General features: G+C 39.7%; 1 protein-coding gene across 3 annotated transcripts in view; it reads left to right on the forward strand.

The window, feature by feature from the left end:
* Positions 1-25,258, forward strand: part of LOC117323332 (putative cysteine proteinase CG12163) — a 51,200-nt gene that overhangs the window by 9,922 nt on the left and 16,020 nt on the right. For all 3 annotated transcript variants that reach the window (XM_033878479.1, XM_033878481.1, XM_033878480.1), the window contains exons 5-12: positions 4,015-4,062; positions 4,469-4,693; positions 9,204-9,320; positions 9,550-9,624; positions 20,015-20,117; positions 21,466-21,585; positions 22,384-22,526; positions 22,908-23,004. In XM_033878479.1, coding sequence (XP_033734370.1) covers positions 4,015-4,062; positions 4,469-4,693; positions 9,204-9,320; positions 9,550-9,624; positions 20,015-20,117; positions 21,466-21,585; positions 22,384-22,526; positions 22,908-23,004 — 928 coding nt within the window. The remainder of the gene's footprint in view (positions 1-4,014; positions 4,063-4,468; positions 4,694-9,203; positions 9,321-9,549; positions 9,625-20,014; positions 20,118-21,465; positions 21,586-22,383; positions 22,527-22,907; positions 23,005-25,258) is intronic.

A 25,258-nucleotide genomic window follows, 5' to 3' on the forward strand; every position in this document is an offset into this window, starting at 1 on the left:
CATCCAGTTTGGGCATTCGAACTACATTTTCATCTGACAGATGCTGCAGATTAAAAAAAAACTTCTGATTTTGAAATCGATGATATCAATACATATAGCTACATTCACATCTCACTAACATTAATTAACATGATATATACAGTGGAACTTCGTTAACTCGAACTCGGATAACTCGAATACCCCGCTTAACTCGAAGTACCTAGCCGGTCCCGGCCGAATTCTCTCTTTATCTTAGTAAAAAAAACTCGGATAATTCGAATTCGGATAACTCGAAAAACTCGGATAATACGAAGTAAAAATTTGGTCCCAACAATAAAAATCCTACTTGAAATGTTCGAATAACTCGAAGTATAATTTTCGTCGATCGGTGGCAAACGCCGACATTTTTTAAGAGCTAAATTCCGTTTGTAATACTGAACATATCGGCACTACTAACCTACATGCTATTATAAGTGTAAATTCATAAAAGAAATTGTCGGTTGAATCTTATAACAACAAGTCTTGGTGATAAAAAGTACTACTTTACTTACATCAGGTAATTTCCCAAGGCGGTCGCCGATATCAGTACACACGATAGTCAACATCTCATCTACCCGTTCGCTCAAGCGGAACTAATCTCTGACACACCGGTAGATCTACCCGGCTGATGTTTTTACAGGTGTAGAAATGACACAGTCACCGGCGCCTATTAAATCTTTAAACTGCTGAAACAATAGCGTAATTACTGCCGAGGTGTTCAGAGTACAACTGTAACGGTCAGTGCTGTCTATTAAATCGGATAAAACGCCAACTCAGTTACAGTAACATTTTATACGCACATGCGCAGCCCAACTTCCGGTGCTAATACACATGGAAATGGCGTGGTTATCAATACAAAGTAAGTAGGCCGATCAAACAGTATTTTATATATGTCCAATAAAAGGTAATGGTTCTGTTACGTTTTGTATGCAATCTGTGTTAAACTTAAACGGTTATTTGTTTTGACATTAATAACTTGTTATTTTGTCGAATTCCGTTTTATCGTTTACCTTTTGCAAACATGACTTGCACATCAGATCGTTATTGAAATGACTAAGTGAAAGAAACTTTATCGTGACTGTATATCGGCAAAACTACACCAAATAACAAGTGACATAACGAAACATTACATATATATTTACATGTATTGACCAGTCTTCACACTAAACTGATGAGCGACAGAGCGAAGTTATAATGATTATATAATGTTGACAAATATTGACCAAACTTTTCACCAAAAACGATAACTCGCTTAATTCGAACACTCGGATAACTCGAAGTTTTTTCGTGGTCCCGTCGACTTCGAGTTAACGAAGTTCCACTGTATACCATACATACATATATATATGTATCATGCAGTTACAGTTATGTATATGGTACATATACTATTGCGGAGAATATTTGATGCAATGTACATAAGTGAAAAACAAAATTCCACTTCAAATTGATTTGAACTGTACATGTGAATGAATGTGTTTTTGTTGTATAGATGATTTGTAGCTACACAGTATGGAGTGTAAACATATAACGTAGAGTGCTATATGAAAATCATGTTCACTCTTAAGAAACTGTCTCAAGTCTGAGCTGATATGAGCATGTAATTCTAAGTTTTGAATATAGTGCTTAGTTTAATGTGCCCGTCGTGATGGTATACCCTGCCCTGTCTACATCCGCATTCTACGCTTCCAGAGTCTGTTTATCAGACCCAGGTGTTTTTAACCCACCATCATCAGATGGTGGGCTATTCAAATCGCCCTGCGTCAGTGGTCCGTCCGTCCCTCCATCCGTAAACAATTCTTGTTATCGCTATTTCTCAAAGTACTGAAGGGATCTTCTAAAATTTCATAGGTTTCTCTTGGTTTCTAGTTATGCATATTGCATTTTGAGACCAATCGGAAAACAATATGGCCGACAGGCAGCCATCTTAGGTTTTGACAATTGAAGTTTGTTATTGCTATTTCTCAGAAAGCACTGAATTGATCTTTCTCAAATTTCATATGTAGGTTCCTCTTGGTGCTAACATTAGTTATGCATATTGCATTTTGAGACCAATCGGAAAACAATAAGGCCGATAGGCAGCCATCTTTGATTTTGTCAATTGAAGTTTGTTATCACTATTTCTCAGAAAGTGTTGATGGGATCTTTTTCAAATTTCATAAGTAGGTTCCCCTCGGTGCCTAGTTATGCATATTGCGTTTTGAGACTAATCGGAAAACAACATGGCCGACAGGCAGCCATCTTGGATTTGGACAATTGAAGTTTGTTATCGCAATTTCTCAAAAAGTGCTGAAGGGATCTTTCTAAAATTTGATATGTAGGTTTCCCTTGGTGGGTGGTTATGCATAATGCATTTTGAGACCAATCGGAAAACAATATGGCCGACAGGCAGCCATCTTAGGTTTTGACAATTGAAGTTTGTTATTGCTATTTCTCAGAAAGCACTGAATTGATCTTTCTCAAATTTCATATGTAGGTTCCTCTTGGTGCTTACATTAATTATGCATATTGCATTTTGAGACCAATCGGAAAACAATATGGCCGACAGGCAGCCATCTTGGATTTGGACAATTGAAGTTTGTTATCACTATTTCTCAGAAAGTGCTGAAGGGATCTTTCTCAAATTTTATATGTAGGTTCCCCTCGGTGCCTAGTTATGGATATTGCATTTTGAGACTAATCGGAAAACAACATGGCCGACAGGCAGCCATATTGTATTTTGACAATTGAAGTTTGTTATCGCTATTTTACAGAAGGCACTGAAGGGATAGAACAATCTGCCACAAAATATCATTCAAAACCTTGACATAACATCATTCAAACCAGGGCTCGCACACACGATAAAATCCTAAAACAATCACACAAATGTTTTTAACCTGAGCTCTCTCTTATCTAAAAGCTGGTAGCTAGATGGGGCACTACATCAAATGTATAAATATTTTTTCAAATGCTAATGATAATGATAATTTGTGAAGCGCTTATAGGCATGGGATCCTCAAAAGTTTGAAAAGAAAGGCCTCATTAATTTTACAGGTAATCTAGGACCTTCATATTACATCTACAACTACGTATACATTAACCCATTGAAGATGTCAAATAAGATTACCCGAGTACCTATTCTGAAAATTAGCTGCCAAGACGCACTTGCAATCAAAAGTAGATATGAATTTCTTTTCTTGCCAATATTTTGTCCTAGTCCTAATCAGGTATTGGTGATGTTCCATACAAAGTTGACCATGTCCCCACTAAACAAAAGCAGTTAAAATAATTTGTTTTCGTTTGTGTCTTCAGTACTTTCAGTACTTTGATTATATTTACTAATCACATATGCAATTGTTACAACATGTAATACATACACATATACCTAAAATGGTATTGTCTCAATAAATTAGCAAACACTTTAAACATGCACTGTTATCATGATTTTTGTGTTATGTGATATTCAATATGCAATGTGCCTGTTGTTATCGGCATTCTTTGAAAAAAAAAGTATTTAGAGATGGGGTATTTAAAAGATTAAATAAAGCAATGGAAAGGTTTGAATTTCACTGAATTGTAAATATTACAGTGTTAGGCTACAGTTAGATTACGGGGCCGCGGTGGCCAAGTGGTTAAGGTGTTCCGACACCTTATCAGTAGCCCTCCACCTCTCAGTTGCAAGTTCGAAACCTGTGTTGGGTAGTTGCCAGGTACTGACCATAGGTCAGTAGTTTTTCTCCGGGTACTCGGCTTTCCTCCACCTCCAAAACCAGACATGTCCTAAATGACCCTGGCTGTTAATAGGACGTTTAACATAAACAAGTGTTTGAAAGGTGTTACTGTATGAATCCTATTATGGATTGGACATCAACTTATAGTTAAAGCAACCTTTCACTCTCTATTAGTATGCCTTAATTACAGTCAATTAAGTGTAAAGAAGATATTTTAAGGACAATTTTCCAGAAATAAGTTAATGAACACAATCTTGGGATTTCTTCATGTTGTATTTCTCTTTTACAGGTTGTTTCTGGTACAAACTACAAACTCACACTGGAGCTTGACAATGGGGTAAGTATTGAGCTCTTGACTTATGCTGTTAAATACACCACTGGGGAAAGTTAATGTATCAATGTTCATGTTCATGTATTTGTCATAATAGTTGTTCAGATGTACTTCTTGGTGTTCCTGTCTGAACATTTTGAGCTTAATTCATGAAATACTATTACATTCAAGACAGATTAAATAAAAACATCCCTTTTAATTTTATTTTACATTTCAGAATTGGGAATTTCTATTTAAAAAAGAAAAGGAAAAAAAACAGACTAGAAAAAGTTAAAAGATGAAAACTGCCCAATTTGTACTAAAGATTGTAATGATAAAAAATGTAGTTTTAAATTAATTCTTGTAACCAGTGAATAGTTGTTAGTAAAAAAAGAGGCAAGCTGTGAATAATACTGGGTGTCCATGTTTTCAGCAAATGTGTGATGTTGTGGTATATAACCAACCCTGGACCAAAACCACAGAAGTGACCAGTAACACATGTGCTTCCAACAAGAGACAGTTGGGTGCCCCCCATGCTATCGGCAGTAGTGATTCTCATGTCCAAGAGGTTCTTACCCAAGCTGTCGAACAGGCTAACGGAATGTCCAACAGCATGTTCAGGCTTTCTCCTGTGTCCATTAATCATGTTACCAAGCAAGTAAGTGGACTAGAATGATCCTATCAGATCTAATTCCTCTCTATACTTGGTCTGGGTCGACAGATAAATCGAGTTAATAGAATATCTAAGGCACGTGATGACTTACTCTTGTTGTCTCATTATAAAGCATCGACTTATCAGGTTGTCCCAGTCTGCAGTCAATGTTACAGGAAATGTTATTGTTTTGTAAAACTGTCACAATTAATCATATGTTCCCCTTAAGCAGTCATAGAACATTTGTCCTACTATCCAGTCACCACTAATCTGGTGTCAATCACAAATATGTATCCAGTCAACACCAATCTGATGTTCCTACTATCCAGTCACCATCAATCTGGTGTCCCTACTATCCAGTCACCGTCAATCTGATGTCCCTACTATCCAGTCACCATCAATCTGATGTCCCTACTATCCAGTCACCATCAATCTGGTGTCCCTACTATCCAGTCACCATCAATCTGGTGTCCCTACTATCCAGTCACCATCAATCTGATGTCCCTACTATCCAGTCACCACCAATCTGATGTCCCTACTATCCAGTCACCAATAATCTGATGTCCCTACTATCCAGTCACCACCAATCTGATGTCCCTACTATCCAGTCACCATCAATCTGGTGTACCTACTATCCAGTCACCACCAATCTAATGTACCTACTATCCAGTCACCATCAATCTGATGTCCCTACTATCCAGTCACCATCAATCTGGTGTACCTACTATCCAGTCATCACCAATCTGATGTCCCTTCTATCCAGTCACCACCAATCTGATGTCCCTTCTATCCAGTCACCACCAATCTGATGTCCCTACTATCCAGTCAACACCAATCTGATGTCCCTACTATCCAGTCACCACCAATCTGATGTCCCTACTATCCAGTCACCATCAATCTGATGTCCCTACTATCCAGTCAACAACAATCTGATGTCCCTACTATCCAGTCACCATCAATATGATGTCCCTACTATCCAGTCACCATCAATCTGATGTCCCTACTATCCAGTCACCACCAATCTGATGTCCCTACTATCCAGTCACCATCAATCTGATGTCCCTACTATCCAGTCAACACCAATCTGATGTCCCTACTATCCAGTCACCATCAATCTGGTGCCCCTACTATCCAGTCACCATCAATCTGGTGCCCCTACTATCCAGTCAACACCAATCTGATGTCCCTACTTTCCAGTCACCATCAATCTGGTGCCCCTACTATCCAGTCAACACCAATCTGGTGTCCCTACTATCCAGTCACCATCAATCTGGTGCCCCTACTATCCAGTCACCATCAATCTGGTGCCCCTACTATCCAGTCACCATCAATCTGATGTCCCTACTATCCAGTCACCATCAATCTGGTGCCCCTACTATCCAGTCAACACCAATCTGGTGTCCCTACTATCCAGTCAACACCAATCTGGTGTCCCTACTATCCAGTCAACACCAATCTGGTGTCCCTACTATCCAGTCAACACCAATCTGATGTCCCTACTATCCAATCACCATCAATCTGGTGTCCCTACTATCCAGTCAACACCAATCTGGTGTCCCTACTATCCAGTCAACACCAATCTGATGTCCCTACTATCCAGTCACCACCAATCTGGTGTCCCTACTATCCAGTCACCACCAATCTGGTGTCCCTACTATCCAGTCAACATCAATCTGGTGTCCCTACTATCCAGTCAACATCAATCTGATGTCCCTACTATCCAGTCATCATCAATCTGGTGTCCCTACTATCCAGTCACCATCAATCTGGTGCCCCTACTATCCAGTCAACACCAATCTGATGTCCCTACTATCCAGTCAACATCAATATGATGTCCCTACTATCCAGTCACCATCAATCTGATGTCCCTACTATCCAGTCACCATCAATCTGATGTCCCTACTATCCAGTCACCATCAATCTGATGTCCCTACTATCCAGTCAACACCAATCTGGTGTCCCTACTATCCAGTCACTACCAATCTGATGTCCCTACTATCCAGTCAACACCAATCTGATGTCCCTACTATCCAGTCAACACCAATCTGGTGTCCCTACTATCCAGTCACCATCAATCTGGTGTCCCTACTATCCAGTCAACATCAATCTGGTGTCCCTACTATCCAGTCAACATCAATCTGATGTCCCTACTATCCAGTCATCATCAATCTGGTGTCCCTACTATCCAGTCACCATCAATCTGGTGCCCCTACTATCCAGTCACCATCAATCTGATGTCCCTACTATCCAGTCACCATCAATCTGATGTCCCTACTATCCAGTCACCATCAATCTGATGTCCCTACTATCCAGTCACCACCAATCTGATGTCCCTACTATCCAGTCACCATCAATCTGATGTCCCTACTATCCAGTCACCATCAATCTGATGTCCCTACTATCCAGTCAACACCAATCTGATGTCCCTACTATCCAGTCACCATCAATCTGGTGCCCCTACTATCCAGTCACCATCAATCTGATGTCCCTACTATCCAGTCACCATCAATCTGATGTCCCTACTATCCAGTCAACACCAATCTGGTGTCCCTACTATCCAGTCACCACCAATCTGGTGTCCCTACTATCCAGTCACCATCAATCTGGTGCCCCTACTATCCAGTCACCATCAATCTGGTGCCCCTACTATCCAGTCACCATCAATCTGGTGTCCCTACTATCCAGTCAACACCAATCTGATGTCCCTACTATCCAGTCAACACCAATCTGGTGCCCCTACTATCCAGTCACCATCAATCTGATGTCCCTACTATCCAGTCACCATCAATCTGATGTCCCTACTATCCAGTCAACACCAATCTGATGTCCCTACTATCCAGTCACCATCAATCTGATGTCCCTACTATCCAGTCACCATCAATCTGATGTCCCTACTATCCAGTCAACACCAATCTGATGTCCCTACTATCCAGTCACCATCAATCTGGTGCCCCTACTATCCAGTCACCATCAATCTGATGTCCCTACTATCCAGTCACCATCAATCTGATGTCCCTACTATCCAGTCAACACCAATCTGATGTCCCTACTATCCAGTCACCATCAATCTGATGTCCCTACTATCCAGTCACCATCAATCTGGTGTCCCTACTATCCAGTCACCATCAATCTGGTGTCCCTACTATCCAGTTATCATCAATCTGGTGTCCCTACTATCCAGTCACTACCAATCTGATGTCCCTACTATCCAGTCACCATCAATCTGATGTCCCTACTATCCAGTCACCATCAATCTGATGTCCCTACTATCCAGTCACCATCAATCTTGTGTCCCTACTATCCAGTCACCATCAATCTGATGTCCCTACTATCCAGTCACCATCAATCTCATGTCCCTACTATCCAGTCACCATCAATCTCATGTCCCTACTATCCAGTCACCATCAATCTGGTGTCCCTACTATCCAGTCACCATCAATCTGATGTCCCTACTATCCAGTCAACACCAATCTGATGTCCCTACTATCCAGTCACCATCAATCTGGTGCCCCTACTATCCAGTCACCATCAATCTGATGTCCCTACTATCCAGTCACCATCAATCTGATGTCCCTACTATCCAGTCACCACCAATCTGGTGTCCCTACTATCCAGTCACCATCAATCTGATGTCCCTACTATCCAGTCACCATCAATCTGATGTCCCTACTATCCAGTCACCATCAATCTGGTGTCCCTACTATCCAGTCAACACCAATCTGATGTCCCTACTATCCAGTCAACATCAATATGATGTCCCTACTATCCAGTCACCACCAATCTGGTGTCCCTACTATCCAGTCACCATCAATCTGGTGCCCCTACTATCCAGTCACCATCAATCTGATGTCCCTACTATCCAGTCACCATCAATCTGGTGTCCCTACTATCCAGTCACCACCAATCTGATGTCCCTACTATCCAGTCACCACCAATCTGGTGTCCCTACTATCCAGTCAACACCAATCTGATGTCCCTACTATCCAGTCACCATCAATCTGGTGCCCCTACTATCCAGTCACCATCAATATGATGTCCCTACTATCCAGTCAACACCAATCTGATGTCCCTACTATCCAGTCACCATCAATCTGGTGCCCCTACTATCCAGTCACCATCAATCTGATGTCCCTACTATCCAGTCACCATCAATCTGATGTCCCTACTATCCAGTCACCACCAATCTGATGTCCCTACTATCCAGTCACCACCAATCTGGTGTCCCTACTATCCAGTCAACAGCAATCTGATGTCCCTACTATCCAGTCAACATCAATATGATGTCCCTACTATCCAGTCACCACTTCTCTGTTTTTTCTCAGCTGCCTTTAACCTAGTCAAGGTGACTACTTTAAACTTAAAGCAAGCCTTATGTTTGAGGCTGGTTGAGATTCCCCTACCTGGTCCCAAGGGGATTAAGATCAGTTTGTAGTATGATGTTGTTAGTGTTATATCAGGGGGATATATTATGACTGTACATTTGATGTGTTAATTTAATGTGTCTTATTAACTTTAGGTTGTAGCTGGTATGAAGTACGAGTTTGACATGAGTATGGGTGAATCTACCTGCATGAACAGTGGAGACAGCAAGGGTATGACCGCTGTCCAGTGTCCAGTTACGAGTGGAGCAATGGTCAGTATATTGTGTAGTCTGAAATGTTCTGACATTTCACCATTATTTTTCAGTATGAAATCAGTTAATGTCATAACTTTACTCCAGTCCCATAAAAACTGAAGAATTAAGCGTTGTCGCTGTTCAAATGTTTACCATATAAACTGAGGTTTGTTTGCTCTATGACATTGGCATTCATGGACTTCCTTTAATGAATGAGCACATATCTATATTAAAATTGTTTTTTCAGACTGCAAAATTCCATGTTGTTGGCATCTGGCAGTCATGGATGACCCCACAGTACCATGTGACTGTTACCCCAGTGGTATGTACCCATCACAGCTTTTACTAACAGTGGTCTGTAGTGTTTGTGGCCATGCTGGATTCTACTTTGGGTTTTATATCTCACCTTTTAAACTTTTCATTTCATTTCATACTATTTTTTATTCACATTAGTGTCTTTTATGTTGGCTTTCTCTGTTTTTATTTTAACATCTCTTTTTTTTTCTTTTTTTTTTTTTTTTTGTGCTTTACAACAATGTTTTGAGATTTTGCTAATGTTTGCCGAGTATTTCACAAAGTTCATTTAAGTATGTTGTTGTTATAGTCCCTTGGTCTGTTCATTCTTTATCATTCTTTTGGTCATAACTTTGGAATAGTGACTATTAACTAATGAAACTTCAAAGACAGACGTAGATCAACCGGTTGTCACAAGAGATCATGTTTGACTTGAAAGGTTCGCTGTCCAAAGGTCAAGGTCACAAGAGCAATGTGTCGCATTGAAATCAAGGACAAGGAAATGTCCAATGGTTAGATATTATATTAGGAAATTAGCTTCAGAGGAAAATTTACAATGACATTTCAAGGATTTATCATGGATTTATCAAGGATTTATCATGGATTTATCATGGATTTATCAAGGATTTATCATGGATTTATCATGGATTTATCTAGCTTGTTTAAGGACTGACAGTAGGGGATTGTTCTGGCATACTTCGGTATTTTGACTGAAGGTTTGAGCTCAGTTGCATAGCAGGAGTTTGTAGATATTTGGAAAAAAATTCAATCTGTAGGTTGAAAGTTGTTCTCTAGCTTATATCAGTGCATTGTATTTTGCAAGATTGATTAAGCTCAGTTCAAATTAATTAATTGCTGGCTTTGATATGCTCAGTATTTCAATATCATTAACCCTTGTCGCACTTCCATCCTTTCATATTAGGTGGTATAACACTTGAAATGTGTATCAAATTCTTTGCATCTTGAATCAGAAATTTCATGCATGGAAATCTGTATGATCACTTTATGTATCTATTCCACTTTAGATTTGGAAATTATTAAAAAAACTTGATGTGTTTTAAACAAGATTCATTGAAATAAGTTATCGTTTAGTGATCGTATTATTGCTAAATTCAATTCTTGAAAAAATTATTCTTGTTGTCAAGAAGTTGAAATGTAATTCAGTCAGTATTAGAAGGTTTGACCCATTGGTCCTTTACTGAACAGCTGGTTCATCACACAGACAACAATTTTAATGATTTTGAATCAAAGTGATTGGATTAAACCTTATCTGCATGAAGATTTCATGATTTTGAATCAAAGTGATTTGATTAAACCTTATCTGCATGAAGATTTCATGATTGCTATATTGCATGACATATAAGCTTACAAACCTAATCGTTTAGTATAAGGATGCCAAATTATAGTTGCCTTATTTTCTGCCTTTTGCATGTGTTTTAACTTTACTCCTTTGTAGAGGACCTAAGAAGTCTGGCTGTGTACACCATGACCCACCGCACCTTATAACCACTCTATGGCTTTTACTAACAATCACATTTTCTTTGTGCCATTTTTTTATAACAAATAAAAGTCATTAACACAAAATTTTATCTTTCTTTATCATTAATATTTCACTGGTCATTTTGGTTTGCACATATATACATTTGTATTTATATATGCATTTTGATTTTGCATGATTTGTCATTTCACTAATATTTACCAAAATGGAATGATGCTTTGCCTACATCTGCCAAATTTTAATTTTAATATGGAACTGATGATGATGGTAGAGTTTTGCATGGTAAAGTCTTACCCTGGACAGGGGTATCCACAATTTTACCGGGGTGAGATTTTCTTATCTCACTCTAGGTTGAGACAAGCTACATGTTCTCTTTGCACGTTCTGCAAAATTGCATTTCATCACGTCAACAATACCATGACGTCACAGCATCAGTACAATGATGTCACATCGACAATTATATCATGTCACGTCAACTTTTCTTGCATTGATGTTACATCAATATTAGATACATAAGAGGGTGAACAGGGTAAGAGAAAAATAATTATTCACCCCTCTGGCTAAGATAATTAAGCTGCGAAACACTTGGCAAGCCTCGTGTTTGGCACTGTATAAGCTATACTTTACAAATTTGCATGTGAGCACATATTAAAGTCAGATCTCATATACTCCATGATTTTTCTCTCTACTGGAAGAATACCAGAATGTTGTACCACAACAGTAAAATGCTATATACTTTTAACAGTGAAAGTGTTAAACTGTGTACCAGAGCTGAACCTGGCCTGTAAACTTTGTATAAAATTGTTCAAAAGTGACCAGCCAGTATCGGCCTTTATCAAGATGGCATCAACAGTGTTTATTCTAAATTTAGAAGGCGTCCTAGTCCAATGGTTTGCAAAGCTTTTATTGTTAATGACATAACTATGGTTTATAATTAATCTCATTTTCTGCTCCTTTGGAATATGAAAAATGTTTATAGTTGAATCGTTCCAAACATTTAAATCTTTATACCTGTCCTTATATAATCATGCAAGTAGCTGTATAAAAATTTGAAAGTCATTCAATTTGTTATCATGCAATTTGTTGTGTTCTTGTTACTTTATTAATCAGCCCACAGGTATCTAGTTCTAACATTCCAAAATGAATTCCACATTAGTTAACATGTATCATCCTCAAGGTGGTGTGAGGAAACCTAAACTTTGTTAGACCTTAATATTACAAAGGTGCAGAGAAGATAAGGTATATTGAGAGAAGAACCCTTGGATTTTGAAGGTGTCATATCATAGGAGAAAAAGCCTTGGCTTTCAATATTGTCTCAAGTTATATCAGTCAATTTGCTGACACATATTTCAAGAATCGGACACTTTCACCCTTGCAGAGGTGACATTATACATGTACAGTATACCATACACCATTACCTTATAAGGAGTTGTAGAGTTTGCTCTACATCCTGATAAAGAATGGACTGGTTTATCTGTAACTATAGGAGCTGACCTATCAACTGGTTTATCTGTAACTATAGGAGCTGACCTATCAACTGGTTTATCTAACTATAGGAGCTGACCTATCAACTGGTTTATCTGTAACTGTAGTAGTTGACCTATCACAGTGACTAAGAGAAACCGCTGCTTGACACCAAACATTCACTAGAGAGTCATATCCTTGATGTGTAATACTAGGGAAGTTCATGCCAAACAGTAGTATCTGTGCCTTTGTACTTCTAAATCGACCTGTTTGACAACCCAAAACCTAGAGCGAATTATCTCTAATCTCCAGTATAACTAATTCATGCAGTTATTATCAAGCACTTATAAAAGATAGAGCAAGTTGAAAGTCATAGAACCTAATTGAATGTTATCCACTCCACATCAACATGTACTGATTAAAATAGGTATTCTAATTCATGAAATGTTACATGTCAATTAGTATTACATAATTCACATGGCTGACCTAGGACCACAGTATCATAGATTATAGTACAAACCAGGCTTTCTACCAAATAAGACCTACAGACTTATTCTCAATATTTATATCAATTTTCCCTACAAATCAGAAAATTACTGTCAAAGAACAGCTTGATTATAAGGTCTTCGTAAAATCACAGATTTTCGCCATCAAATTACATCCCAGCCGTAAAGCCGTAGGTGACGACAAAAAAAACAGCCCGAAAAAAACCCATGAAAATTGACAATCAAACATAATTGTTTTTTTAGAGATATCCTACACCTCACATGACTGTATCACAGGAGAGATATCCTACACCCCACATGACTGTATCACAGGAGAGATATCCTACACCTCACATGACTGTATCACAGGAGAGATATCCTACACCACACATGACTGTATCACAGGAGAGATATCCTACACCACACATGACTGTATCACAGGAGAGATATCCTACACCTCACATGACTGTATCACAGGAGAGATATCCTACACCCCACATGACTGTATCACAGGAGAGATATCCTACACCCCACATGATTGTATCACAGGAGCGATATCCTACACCACACATGACTGTATCACAGGAGAGATATCCTACACCCCACATGACTGTATCACAGGAGAGATATCCTACACCCCACATGACTGTATCACAGGAGAGATATCCTACACCTCACATGACTGTATCACAGGAGAGATATCCTACACCTCACATGACTGTATCACAGGAGAGATATCCTACATCCCACATGACTGTATCACAGGAGAGATATCCTACATCCCACATTACTGTATCACAGGAGAGATATCCTACATCCCACATGACTGTATCACAGGATGTATCACAGGAGAGATATCCTACACCCCACATGACTTTATCACAGGAGAGATATCCTACACCATACATAACTGTATCACAGGAGAGATATCCTACACCCCACATGACTGTATCACAGGAGCGATATCCTACACCACACATGACTGTATCACAGGAGAGATATCCTACACCCCACATGACTGTATCACAGGAGCGATATCCTACACCACACATGACTGTATCACAGGAGAGATATCCTACACCTCACATGACTGTATCACAGGAGAGATATCCTACACCACACATGACTGTATCACAGGAGAGATATCCTACACCTCACATGACTGTATCACAGGAGAGATATCCTACACCTCACATGACTGTATCACAGGAGAGATGTCCTACACCCCACATGACTGTATCACAGGAGAGATATCCTACACCCCACATGACTGTATCACAGGAGAGATGTCCTACACCCCACATGACTGTATCACAGGAGAGATATCCTACACCCCACATTACTGTATCACAGGAGAGATATCCTACACCCCACATGACTGTATCACAGTAGAGATATCCTACACCCCACATGACTGTATCACAGGAGAGATATCCTACACCTCACATGACTGTATCACAGGAGCGATATCCTACACCACACATGACTGTATCACAGGAGAGATATCCTACACCCCACATGACTGTATCACAGGAGAGATATCCTACACCTCACATGACTGTATCACAGGAGAGATATCCTACACCACACATGACTGTATCACAGTAGAGATATCCTACACCACACATGACTGTATCACAGGAGAGATATCCTACACCCCACATGACTGTATCACAGGAGAGATATCCTACACCTCACATGACTGTATCACAGGAGAGATATCCTACACCCCACATGACTGTATCACAGGAGAGATATCCTACACCCCACATGACTGTATCACAGGAGAGATATCCTACATCCTACATGACTATCACAGAAGAGAAATCATACACCACACATGACTATCACAGGAGAGATATCCTACACCACACATGACTATCACAGGAGAGATATCCTACACCACACATGACTGTATCACAGGAGAGATATCCTACATCCCACATGACTGTATCACAGGAGAGATATCCTACACCACACATGACTATCACAGGAGAGATATCCTACATTCCACATGACTGTATCACAGGAGAGATATCCTACACCTCACATGACTGTATCACAGGAGAGATATCCTACACCTCACATGACTGTATCACAGGAGAGATATCCTACACCACACATGACTGTATCACAGGAGAGATATCCTACACCTCACATGACTGTATCACAGGAGAGATATCCTACACCTCACATGACTGTATCACAGGAGAGATGTCCTACACCCCACATGACTGTATCACAGGAGAGATATCCTACACCCCACATGACTGTATCACAGGAGAGATGTCCTACACCCCACATGACTGTATCACAGGAGAGATATCCTACACCCCACATTACTGTATCACAGGAGAGATATCCTACACCCCACATGACTGTATCACAGTAGAGATATCCTACACCCCACATGACTGTATCACAGGAGAGATATCCTACACCTCACATGACTGTATCACAGGAGCGATATCCTACACCACACATGACTGTATCACAGGAGAGATATCCTACACCCCACATGACTGTATCACAGGAGAGATATCCTACACCTCACATGACTGTATCACAGGAGAGATATCCTACACCACACATGACTGTATCACAGTAGAGATATCCTACACCACACATGACTGTATCACAGGAGAGATATCCTACACCCCACATGACTGTATCACAGGAGAGATATCCTACACCCCACATGACTGTATCACAGGAGAGATATCCTACACCTCACATGACTGTATCACAGGAGAGATATCCTACACCCCACATGACTGTATCACAGGAGAGATATCCTACACCCCACATGACTGTATCACAGGAGAGATATCCTACATCCTACATGACTATCACAGAAGAGAAATCATACACCACACATGACTATCACAGGAGAGATATCCTACACCACACATGACTATCACAGGAGAGATATCCTACACCACACATGACTGTATCACAGGAGAGATATCCTACATCCCACATGACTGTATCACAGGAGAGATATCCTACACCACACATGACTATCACAGGAGAGATATCCTACATTCCACATGACTGTATCACAGGAGAGATATCCTACACCTCACATGACTGTATCACAGTAGAGATATCCTACACCACACATGACTGTATCACAGGAGAGATATCCTACACCCCACATTACTGTATCACAGGAGAGATATCCTACACCTCACATGACTATCACAGTAGAGATATCCTACACCACACATGACTATATCACAGGAGAGATATCCTACACCTCACATGACTGTATCACAGGAGAGATATCCTACATCCCACATGACTGTATCACAGGAGAGATATCCTACACCCAACATGACTGTATCACAGGAGAGATATCCTACACCCTACATGACTGCATCACAGGAGAGATATCCTACACCCCACATGACTGTATTACAGTAGAGATATCCTACACCCCACATGACTGTATCACAGGAGAGATATCCTACATCCCACATGACTGTATCACAGGAGAGATATCCTACACCCCACATGACTGTATCACAGGAGAGATATCCTACACCCCACATGACTGTATCACAGGAGAGATATCCTACACCCCACATGACTGTATCACAGGAGAGATATCCTACACCCCACATGACTGTATCACAGGAGAGATATCCTACACCTCACATGACTGTATCACAGGAGAGATATCCTACACCACACATGACTGTATCACAGTAGAGATATCCTACACCACACATGACAGTATCACAGGAGAGATATCCTACACCCCACATGACTGTATCACAGGAGAGATATCCTACACCCCACATGACTTTATCACAGGAGAGATATCCTACACCTCACATGACTGTATCACAGGAGAGATATCCTACACCCCACATGACTGTATCACAGGAGAGATATCCTACACCCCACATGACTGTATCACAGGAGAGATATCCTACATCCTACATGACTATCACAGAAGAGAAATCATACACCACACATGACTATCACAGGAGAGATATCCTACACCACACATGACTATCACAGGAGAGATATCCTACACCACACATGACTGTATCACAGGAGAGATATCCTACATCCCACATGACTGTATCACAGGAGAGATATCCTACACCACACATGACTATCATAGGAGAGATATCCTACATTCCACATGACTGTATCACAGGAGAGATATCCTACACCTCACATGACTGTATCACAGTAGAGATATCCTACACCACACATGACTATCATAGGAGAGATATCCTACACCCCACATGACTGTATCACAGGAGAGATATCCTACACCTCACATGACTATCACAGTAGAGATATCCTACACCACACATTACTGTATCACAGGAGAGATATCCTACATCCCACATGACTATCACAGTAGAGATATCCTACACCACACATGACTATATCACAGGAGAGATATCCTACACCCCACATGACTGTATCACAGGAGAGATGTCCTACACCACACATGATTGTATCACAGGAGAGATATCCTACATCCCACATGACTGTTTCACAGGAGAGATATCCTACACCTCACATGACTGTATCACAGGAGAGATATCCTACACCCCACATGACTGTATCGCAGGATAGATATCCTACACCTCACATGACTGTATCACAGGAGAGATATCCTACACCACACATGACTTTATGACAGGAGAGATGTCCTACACCTCACATGACTGTATCACAGGAGAGATATCCTACACCTCACATGACTATCACAGTAGAGATATCCTACACCACACATGACTATATCACAGGAGAGATATCCTACACCACACATGACTATATCACAGGAGAGATATCCTACACCCCACATGACTGTATCACAGGAGAGATATCCTACATCCCACATGACTGTATCACAGGAGAGATATCCTACACCTCACATGACTGTATCACAGTAGAGATATCCTACACCACACATGACTATATCACAGGAGAGATATCCTACACCTCACATGACTGTATCACAGGAGAGATGTCCTACACCACACATGATTGTATCACAGGAGAGATATCCTACATCCCACATGACTGTTTCACAGGAGAGATATCCTACACCTCACATGACTGTATCACAGGAGAGATATCCTACACCCCACATGACTGTATCGCAGGATAGATATCCTACACCTCACATGACTGTATCACAGGAGAGATATCCTACACCACACATGACTTTATGACAGGAGAGATGTCCTACACCCCACATGACTGTATCACAGGAGAGATATCCTACACCTCACATGACTATCACAGTAGAGATATCCTACACCCCACATGACTGTATCACAGGAGAGATATCCTACACCCCACATGACTGTATCACAGGAGAGATGTCCTACACCCCACATGACTGTATCACAGGAGAGATATCCTACACCCCACATGACTGTATCACAGGAGAGATGTCCTACACCCCACATGACTGTATCACAGGAGAGATATCCTACACCTCACATGACTATATCACAGGAGAGATATCCTACACCCCACATGACTATCACAGTAGAGATATCCTACACCTCACATGACTATCACAGTAGAGATATCCTACACCCCACATGACTGTATCACAGGAGAGATGTCCTACACCCCACATGACTGTATCACAGGAGAGATATCCTACACCCCACATGACTGTATCACAGGAGAGATATCCTACACCCCACATGACTGTATCACAGGAGAGATATCCTACACCCCACATGACTGTATCACAGGAGAGATATCCTACACCTCACATGACTATCACAGTAGAGATATCCTACACCCCACATGATTGTATCACAGGAGAGATATCCTACACCCCACATGACTGTATCACAGGAGAGATATCCTACACCTCACATGACTATCACAGTAGAGATATCCTACACCACACATGACTATATCACAGGAGAGATATCCTACACCTCACATGACTGTATCACAGGAGAGATATCCTACACCACACATGACTGTATCACAGGAGAGATATCCTACATCCCACATGACTGTATCACAGGAGAGATATCCTACACCTCACATGACTATATCACAGGAGAGATATCCTACACCACACATGACTATATCACAGGAGAGATATCCTACACCCCACATGACTGTATCACAGGAGAGATATCCTACACCCCACATGACTGTATCACAGGAGAGATATCCTACACCTCACATGACTGTATCACAGGAGAGATATCCTACACCACACATGACTATATCACAGGAGAGATATCCTACACCTCACATGACTGTATCACAGTAGAGATATCCTACACCACACATGACTATATCACAGGAGAGATATCCTACACCTCACATGACTGTATCACAGTAGAGATATCCTACACCACATATGACTGTATCACAGGAGAGATATCCTACACCACACATGACTATATCACAGGAGAGATATCCTACACCACATATGACTGTTTCACAGGAGAGATATCCTACACCACACATGACTGTATCACAGGAGAGATGTCCTACACCTCACATGACTATATCACAGGAGAGATATCCTACACCCCACATGACTGTATCACAGGAGAGATATCCTACACCCCACATGACTGTATCACAGGAGAGATATCCTACACCCCACATGACTGTATCACAGGAGAGATATCCTACACCCCACATGACTGTATCACAGGAGAGATATCCTACACCCCACATGACTGTATCACAGGAGAGATATCCTACACCTCACATGGCTGTATCACAGGAGAGATATCCTACACCTCACATGACTGTATCACAGGAGAGATATCCTACACCACACATGACTATCACAGGAGAGATATCCTACACCCCTTGCAACTGCTGCGTATCATTGTGAATTTTAAGGCAGAGGAGAACTTCAGTTCATATTATCCGATTATATTAGGGAAAGATTTACACTACATCCTTATTGAGCCAAATACAACAAGGTCTGAATATGTCATTTCCAGGAATTGAAGGATGACACACCCGTGGAAGCAGGCAAGCTCTCTACGATGGCCAAGTTCCTGGCCTTCAAGAAGACGCACAAGAAAACCTACGCATCTACAGCTGGTATGCACCATGTCTATACAGTGAAATGTTTTTATTATGGATTTAATTGATATTTGATTCTTAGTTATGCACAAGAAAGAACAGAAATGTCTTTAATTATTGAAAAGATATTGTCTTTAAGCATTTAACACTTTATTTTAAATTGATCTAGATTTTAACTTAATGCATGATATCATTTAGATCATCTTATGAATTCTGAAAGAAACTCTGTTAGGCTTCAAATTTGTGGATCAAAATTTCACAGCCAGCATCTGAGCTGATCTGCATTTAGTTCTTGAGATTTTTAATACATGGGAAAAAAAAAAAAAAGTATGACAACTTAAATATAATGGAGGTGGGAGATCCAATGTCAGTGTAAAATGTTCGGTGTGGTTCTGTGTAACCCAGCCGACAGTATGACAACTTTTATAGTAATTAAAAATTTTCAAGAAAATATCCAATGTAATAAAACGAATATAGTTATATATATAAGAGGGTTAATTGATATGTTGTGAGCCTCGTATTGAAGGAGGTACTCAAGGATGTTCTTTTTAAGTTCTACTATTTTCTGACTATATAGGGCTGTGTACCCAGGGACTGGTCTCATTTAGTTAGTTAATATTGACAAGGTAGCACTCTTAAGGTAAACAAGACAAGCAGCTTTTGTAAAATGGACAATATCGGTTAGGGTTAGGGTGAAAGAGTCTGTCATTGCCATGGCTGCCATTCACGATTGTGGCTTAAAATTGATTGAGCATCCCCCTTATTTGCCTGATCTCGCTCCATCAGACTTTCATCTATTTTCAAAACTGAAAACAGCTATTTCAGGCACCCTAACATGCAGTAGATGACTTTCTGAACAGCCAAGAAAAGGAGTTCTATAAAAGTAGCATTGAGGCCCTTAAACATCGCTGGCAAAAGTGTTTAGATACTGAAGGGGATTATATTGAAAAAGAATACAATATGTCCGGCAAAATTCAAGTCCTTCAATATGAGGACTCACAACTTATCAATCAGCCCTCATATATCATCAACATATGATTCCTAAGTACTGCGAGATGTGTGTCTACAAGACTGTATTTAGAAGTCATTATTGGCTAAACAAACTAAAAAGTTAAATCTAAACTGACCTATATTTTGGGAAACAAAATTCAAGGATCAATAAAGAGAAAATATATAAAAAAAAACCCAACAAATTTGCCAGTTTTCAAAAAAACTTTTCTAGAATCAAGCAAAAGATTGTTCATGGGGGACATTTATGCTTTCAGAAAGGCCACAGCTTATAGATGCATTAAATTCTCACTTAATTTCATATTTTTCTGTGACATGTTATTACCTTGGTGACAAATTTATTTCGGTGACATTTCAGAGGAGAAGAAGCGATATCTAATATTTAAGGAAAATATGAGACTAGTGGCTAAGATCCAGCAGACCGAGAGACCGGGAAGTACTGCTCGCTATGGTGCTACCAAGTTCGCAGATCTCACAGGTGTGGTTATTGGTCTGATAGATATTATACCCTAGGCTTCAGTTACCTGAGAACTAAAGAAATTTGTCGACTTTCAATAGGAATCAGATGTTTCCTTAAATTTCATAATGTTTTCCTTAGGAAAAACTGTCATTGTTATGGAATGTTTCTGAAACTAAAACTAAGACTGGTCCCAGGATCATGTACAATTTCAGACATGCAATGCATTCAAAGTTTCAGGATTTTCTTAATATATTTTGTATGGACCAGAAATTCTGGCTATTCCAAAACTTATATTCACCAAATTTTGACATCTTTAAAATTACAGTTTAATAATAATATTAATTTGTTGCTCTTGAACTTTCACATAAGTGATCCCAGGGGCAGGGTTTAAAATCACTCAACAGAGATTTTAGAGTATCAATTTTCTTGTCAATGAACCCATGTTGAAAATATTAACATCTTTGCATCTTGGATACTGTGATTTGAATTTCTTTATACAAAGATACACACTCGGAAGAATACATTTTGTTAGTTTTACAGTTTTGAATGATTTGTTTCTTCATTTTGACAGAAACATAATTGGAAGTTTATGGCTTGATTACATTTAAGTGATCAATTTAAAAAAAATAAAATTTAAACAATAGTCTCTGATAAGGAAATAATCTCAAGATTTGTAAAAGTCACTGATTATCCAAAGTCAAAATAAAAATTTCATGACTTGTTTGCGAGCTTTGACAGTTGCCTGGGGTATGTTTATGCTATGAGTGATTATGTTTAACCACGAAAGGAAAATGACTTTTGATTTTGTGGTTGTAGAGTCTGAATTCCGTCAACATGTCGGTTATAAGTGGGACCTTCAGGCTAATAAGGGTATGCAGAGAGCAGAGATCCCTCGAGGAAACATCCCAAAAGCTTATGACTGGCGTGACCACAATGCTGTGACCGCAGTTAAAAACCAGGTGAGTGTCAACTCATTTTGAATTTCTGAGTATAGGGATAGGAAATACAGGTGAATGATAGTGGCTAATTAACTTTTAAAATCAGGCATATATGTCAGATTGTCTCAGGAATTGCATTTTACTGTTCGGTTACATCGCTAAATCATATGAAAAGCGTAATTTGTCTCCGCATCTTGAACCTTTCTAATTCAAGCCATTGTCAGTTGTGTAATTTGTTTTAAAAACATTTCAGTGATGCTCCACTAATAATAATGTTGTTGCAACTCAAAATTAGGCCCAGATTATTTTTGTAAAATTAATATGTTTAACTAACAAAACTAAAGATCATTAAACAAGATTATTACAACTGATGACTATTAGACTCTTTGATTGACATTCCAGGGCTCATGTGGGTCCTGTTGGGCCTTTTCCACCACAGGAAACATTGAGGGCCAGTGGGCTATCAAACGAAGCAAGCTGGTGTCCCTCTCAGAACAAGGTATGTATACATCTCACGAAATAGGTATGAGGTTGTGGATTTCTTCTGGATATCCAGTTTCCTCTTATTGTAAGACCGCTCGTGTGCTTCCATCCGAGTGATTAATATGGAACCTTATATACATGGCTTTGACTGATTTTAACATACATAGCTGTGAGTGACAAGTTCATGGCCATCATTTATACATTAATTTAAAGATTTCTTCATTGTAAAATACTTCCAGGCTAACTGTAATTAACGATAAATCAATGATGAGCTAAAATAATCACAGCTTCACTTTAAGTCACCTACAGACACCTGATGATTAAAAGGGAATTGACCTTGATCAATTGCCTTGAATTTTGACAAATTGTGTATAGTAACTATAGACCTTAAAGATTGCTATTTAACCAAGAGGTTTTGTGATCAGTGTGTTAATACAACAATCTGCCTGAAAGTTTTGGAACAGACCAGGTCCATATAAAACATGTTTAAACTACACATACATAAACTGTACTGCAATTTAAGAGGGAAAAGACAGGAACTGAATATCAAAATCAGTTTAGACAGAATCCAGATTAGACAAGGGTCATTTAGCTGAGGTAATGCCCCCCCCCCCCCCCCCCTTGCTTCCTAAGGGTGAGTGGGAGTGTAGGGGTCACTATGACCTACATTTTCAACTTTGACCTACATCATCTTACTTTGGGTTCCCTTGCATTGAATTTCTAGTTGTGCTTACCAAGATTGATAACCCTAAATTCATTCACATTAATACCACCAACTGCAATTAAAATGCGGTGGGCCTGTTAGAAAAGGTCTGTCAGTGTGTAGAATTAGTTCCAACACAAATCCATATCTGGATTCTAGGCATATAATTTCACATTGGTTGGGGGACCATATTTCGCTGAATTGTCTTGTTCAGCTGGTTCGGCTAGAAAGCAGAAATTGTTCTCAAATAGAAAATGCGATGTTATATACTTGGTAAGATCGCATAAGAGTCAGCTGAATGTCTGATACAGTGAAGGGATTGGACAATCCTATCGGAGGAAAGGTAGGAAACCTGATCTGATATTTGAAATACAATTGATCACAAAACTGGCATATCCTACCATGTCATATGGCCCTATCATCACTTTTATAAGATGCATGTAAGTATTTAACACTGTTGTGATGTCAACAATGATTTATGGCATCACAATTTATAAATGACGTCACATGATTATCTTCATAGAGAAATATATGCCGTCCAAGTCAAAATCCGCCTGTGTAATAGCTTTTGTTAATTATTGGGGTTTAGAATTTGCCTTAAAACATTTTCCCTGACAATTTACAGGACTTTTATCAAAAACATCTACCATCTATGCTAATTATTCATTTTATTGAAAAGAAAATACTAGTGTTTTATTGAGGAATCAATGCAGCTATGTACATGTATATGGAAATTAATTTAAAGAGTTTCCACTCATACTTAGTACTTGGGTATACATGTAATTATGAATATGAGTTCTGTGAAAAACAGAATCTTACTCTCATAACTGAAGGCTTGTGACATGTAAAATTATTATTGTTTGATATATGCCATTGCCACTCATGTAAGATCCTCTATATATGTTTTCAAATCCTGCTAAAGAGGAATGTTTACAGATAGGAACATCTATCAAAAGTTGGAATATTGCAGAAAAAAATGGCAAATTTTTCTTCTCAGCATACAAGAGTTTCGAGAATTCTCTCTTCTAGCTATCTTTTGGAAAGTAGAAACAGCTATATAGGAAAAATTAAGCCACATGAAAAAAAATTTAATTGATGCTTCTTACATAAATAAAATAGAAACAGCTATCATACCATTGATAAAACATGATATTCGGAGGAAGATTTTTAGCCCACCATCATCAGATGGTGGGCTATTCAAATCGCCCTGCGTCCGTGGTCCGTCGTCCGTCCGGCCGTCCCTCCGTCCGTCCGTCCCTCCGTCCGTCCGTAAACAATTCTTGTTATCGCTAATCCTCAGAAAGTACTGAAGGGATCTTTCTCAAATTTCATATGTGGGTTCCCCTTGGTGCCTAGTTATGCATATTGCATTTTGAGACCAATCGGAAAACAACATGGCCGACAGGCAGCCATCTTGGATTTTGACAATTGAAGTTTGTTATCGCTATTTCTGAGAAAGTGCTGAAGAGATCTTTCTCAAATTTCATATGTAGGCTCCCTTTGGTGCCTAGTTATGCATATTGCATTTTGAGACCAATCGGAAAACAACATGGCCGACAGGCAGCCA

Source organism: Pecten maximus, chromosome 3 (genome assembly GCF_902652985.1).
Source record: "Pecten maximus chromosome 3, xPecMax1.1, whole genome shotgun sequence".
NCBI lineage: Eukaryota > Metazoa > Mollusca > Bivalvia > Pectinida > Pectinidae > Pecten > Pecten maximus.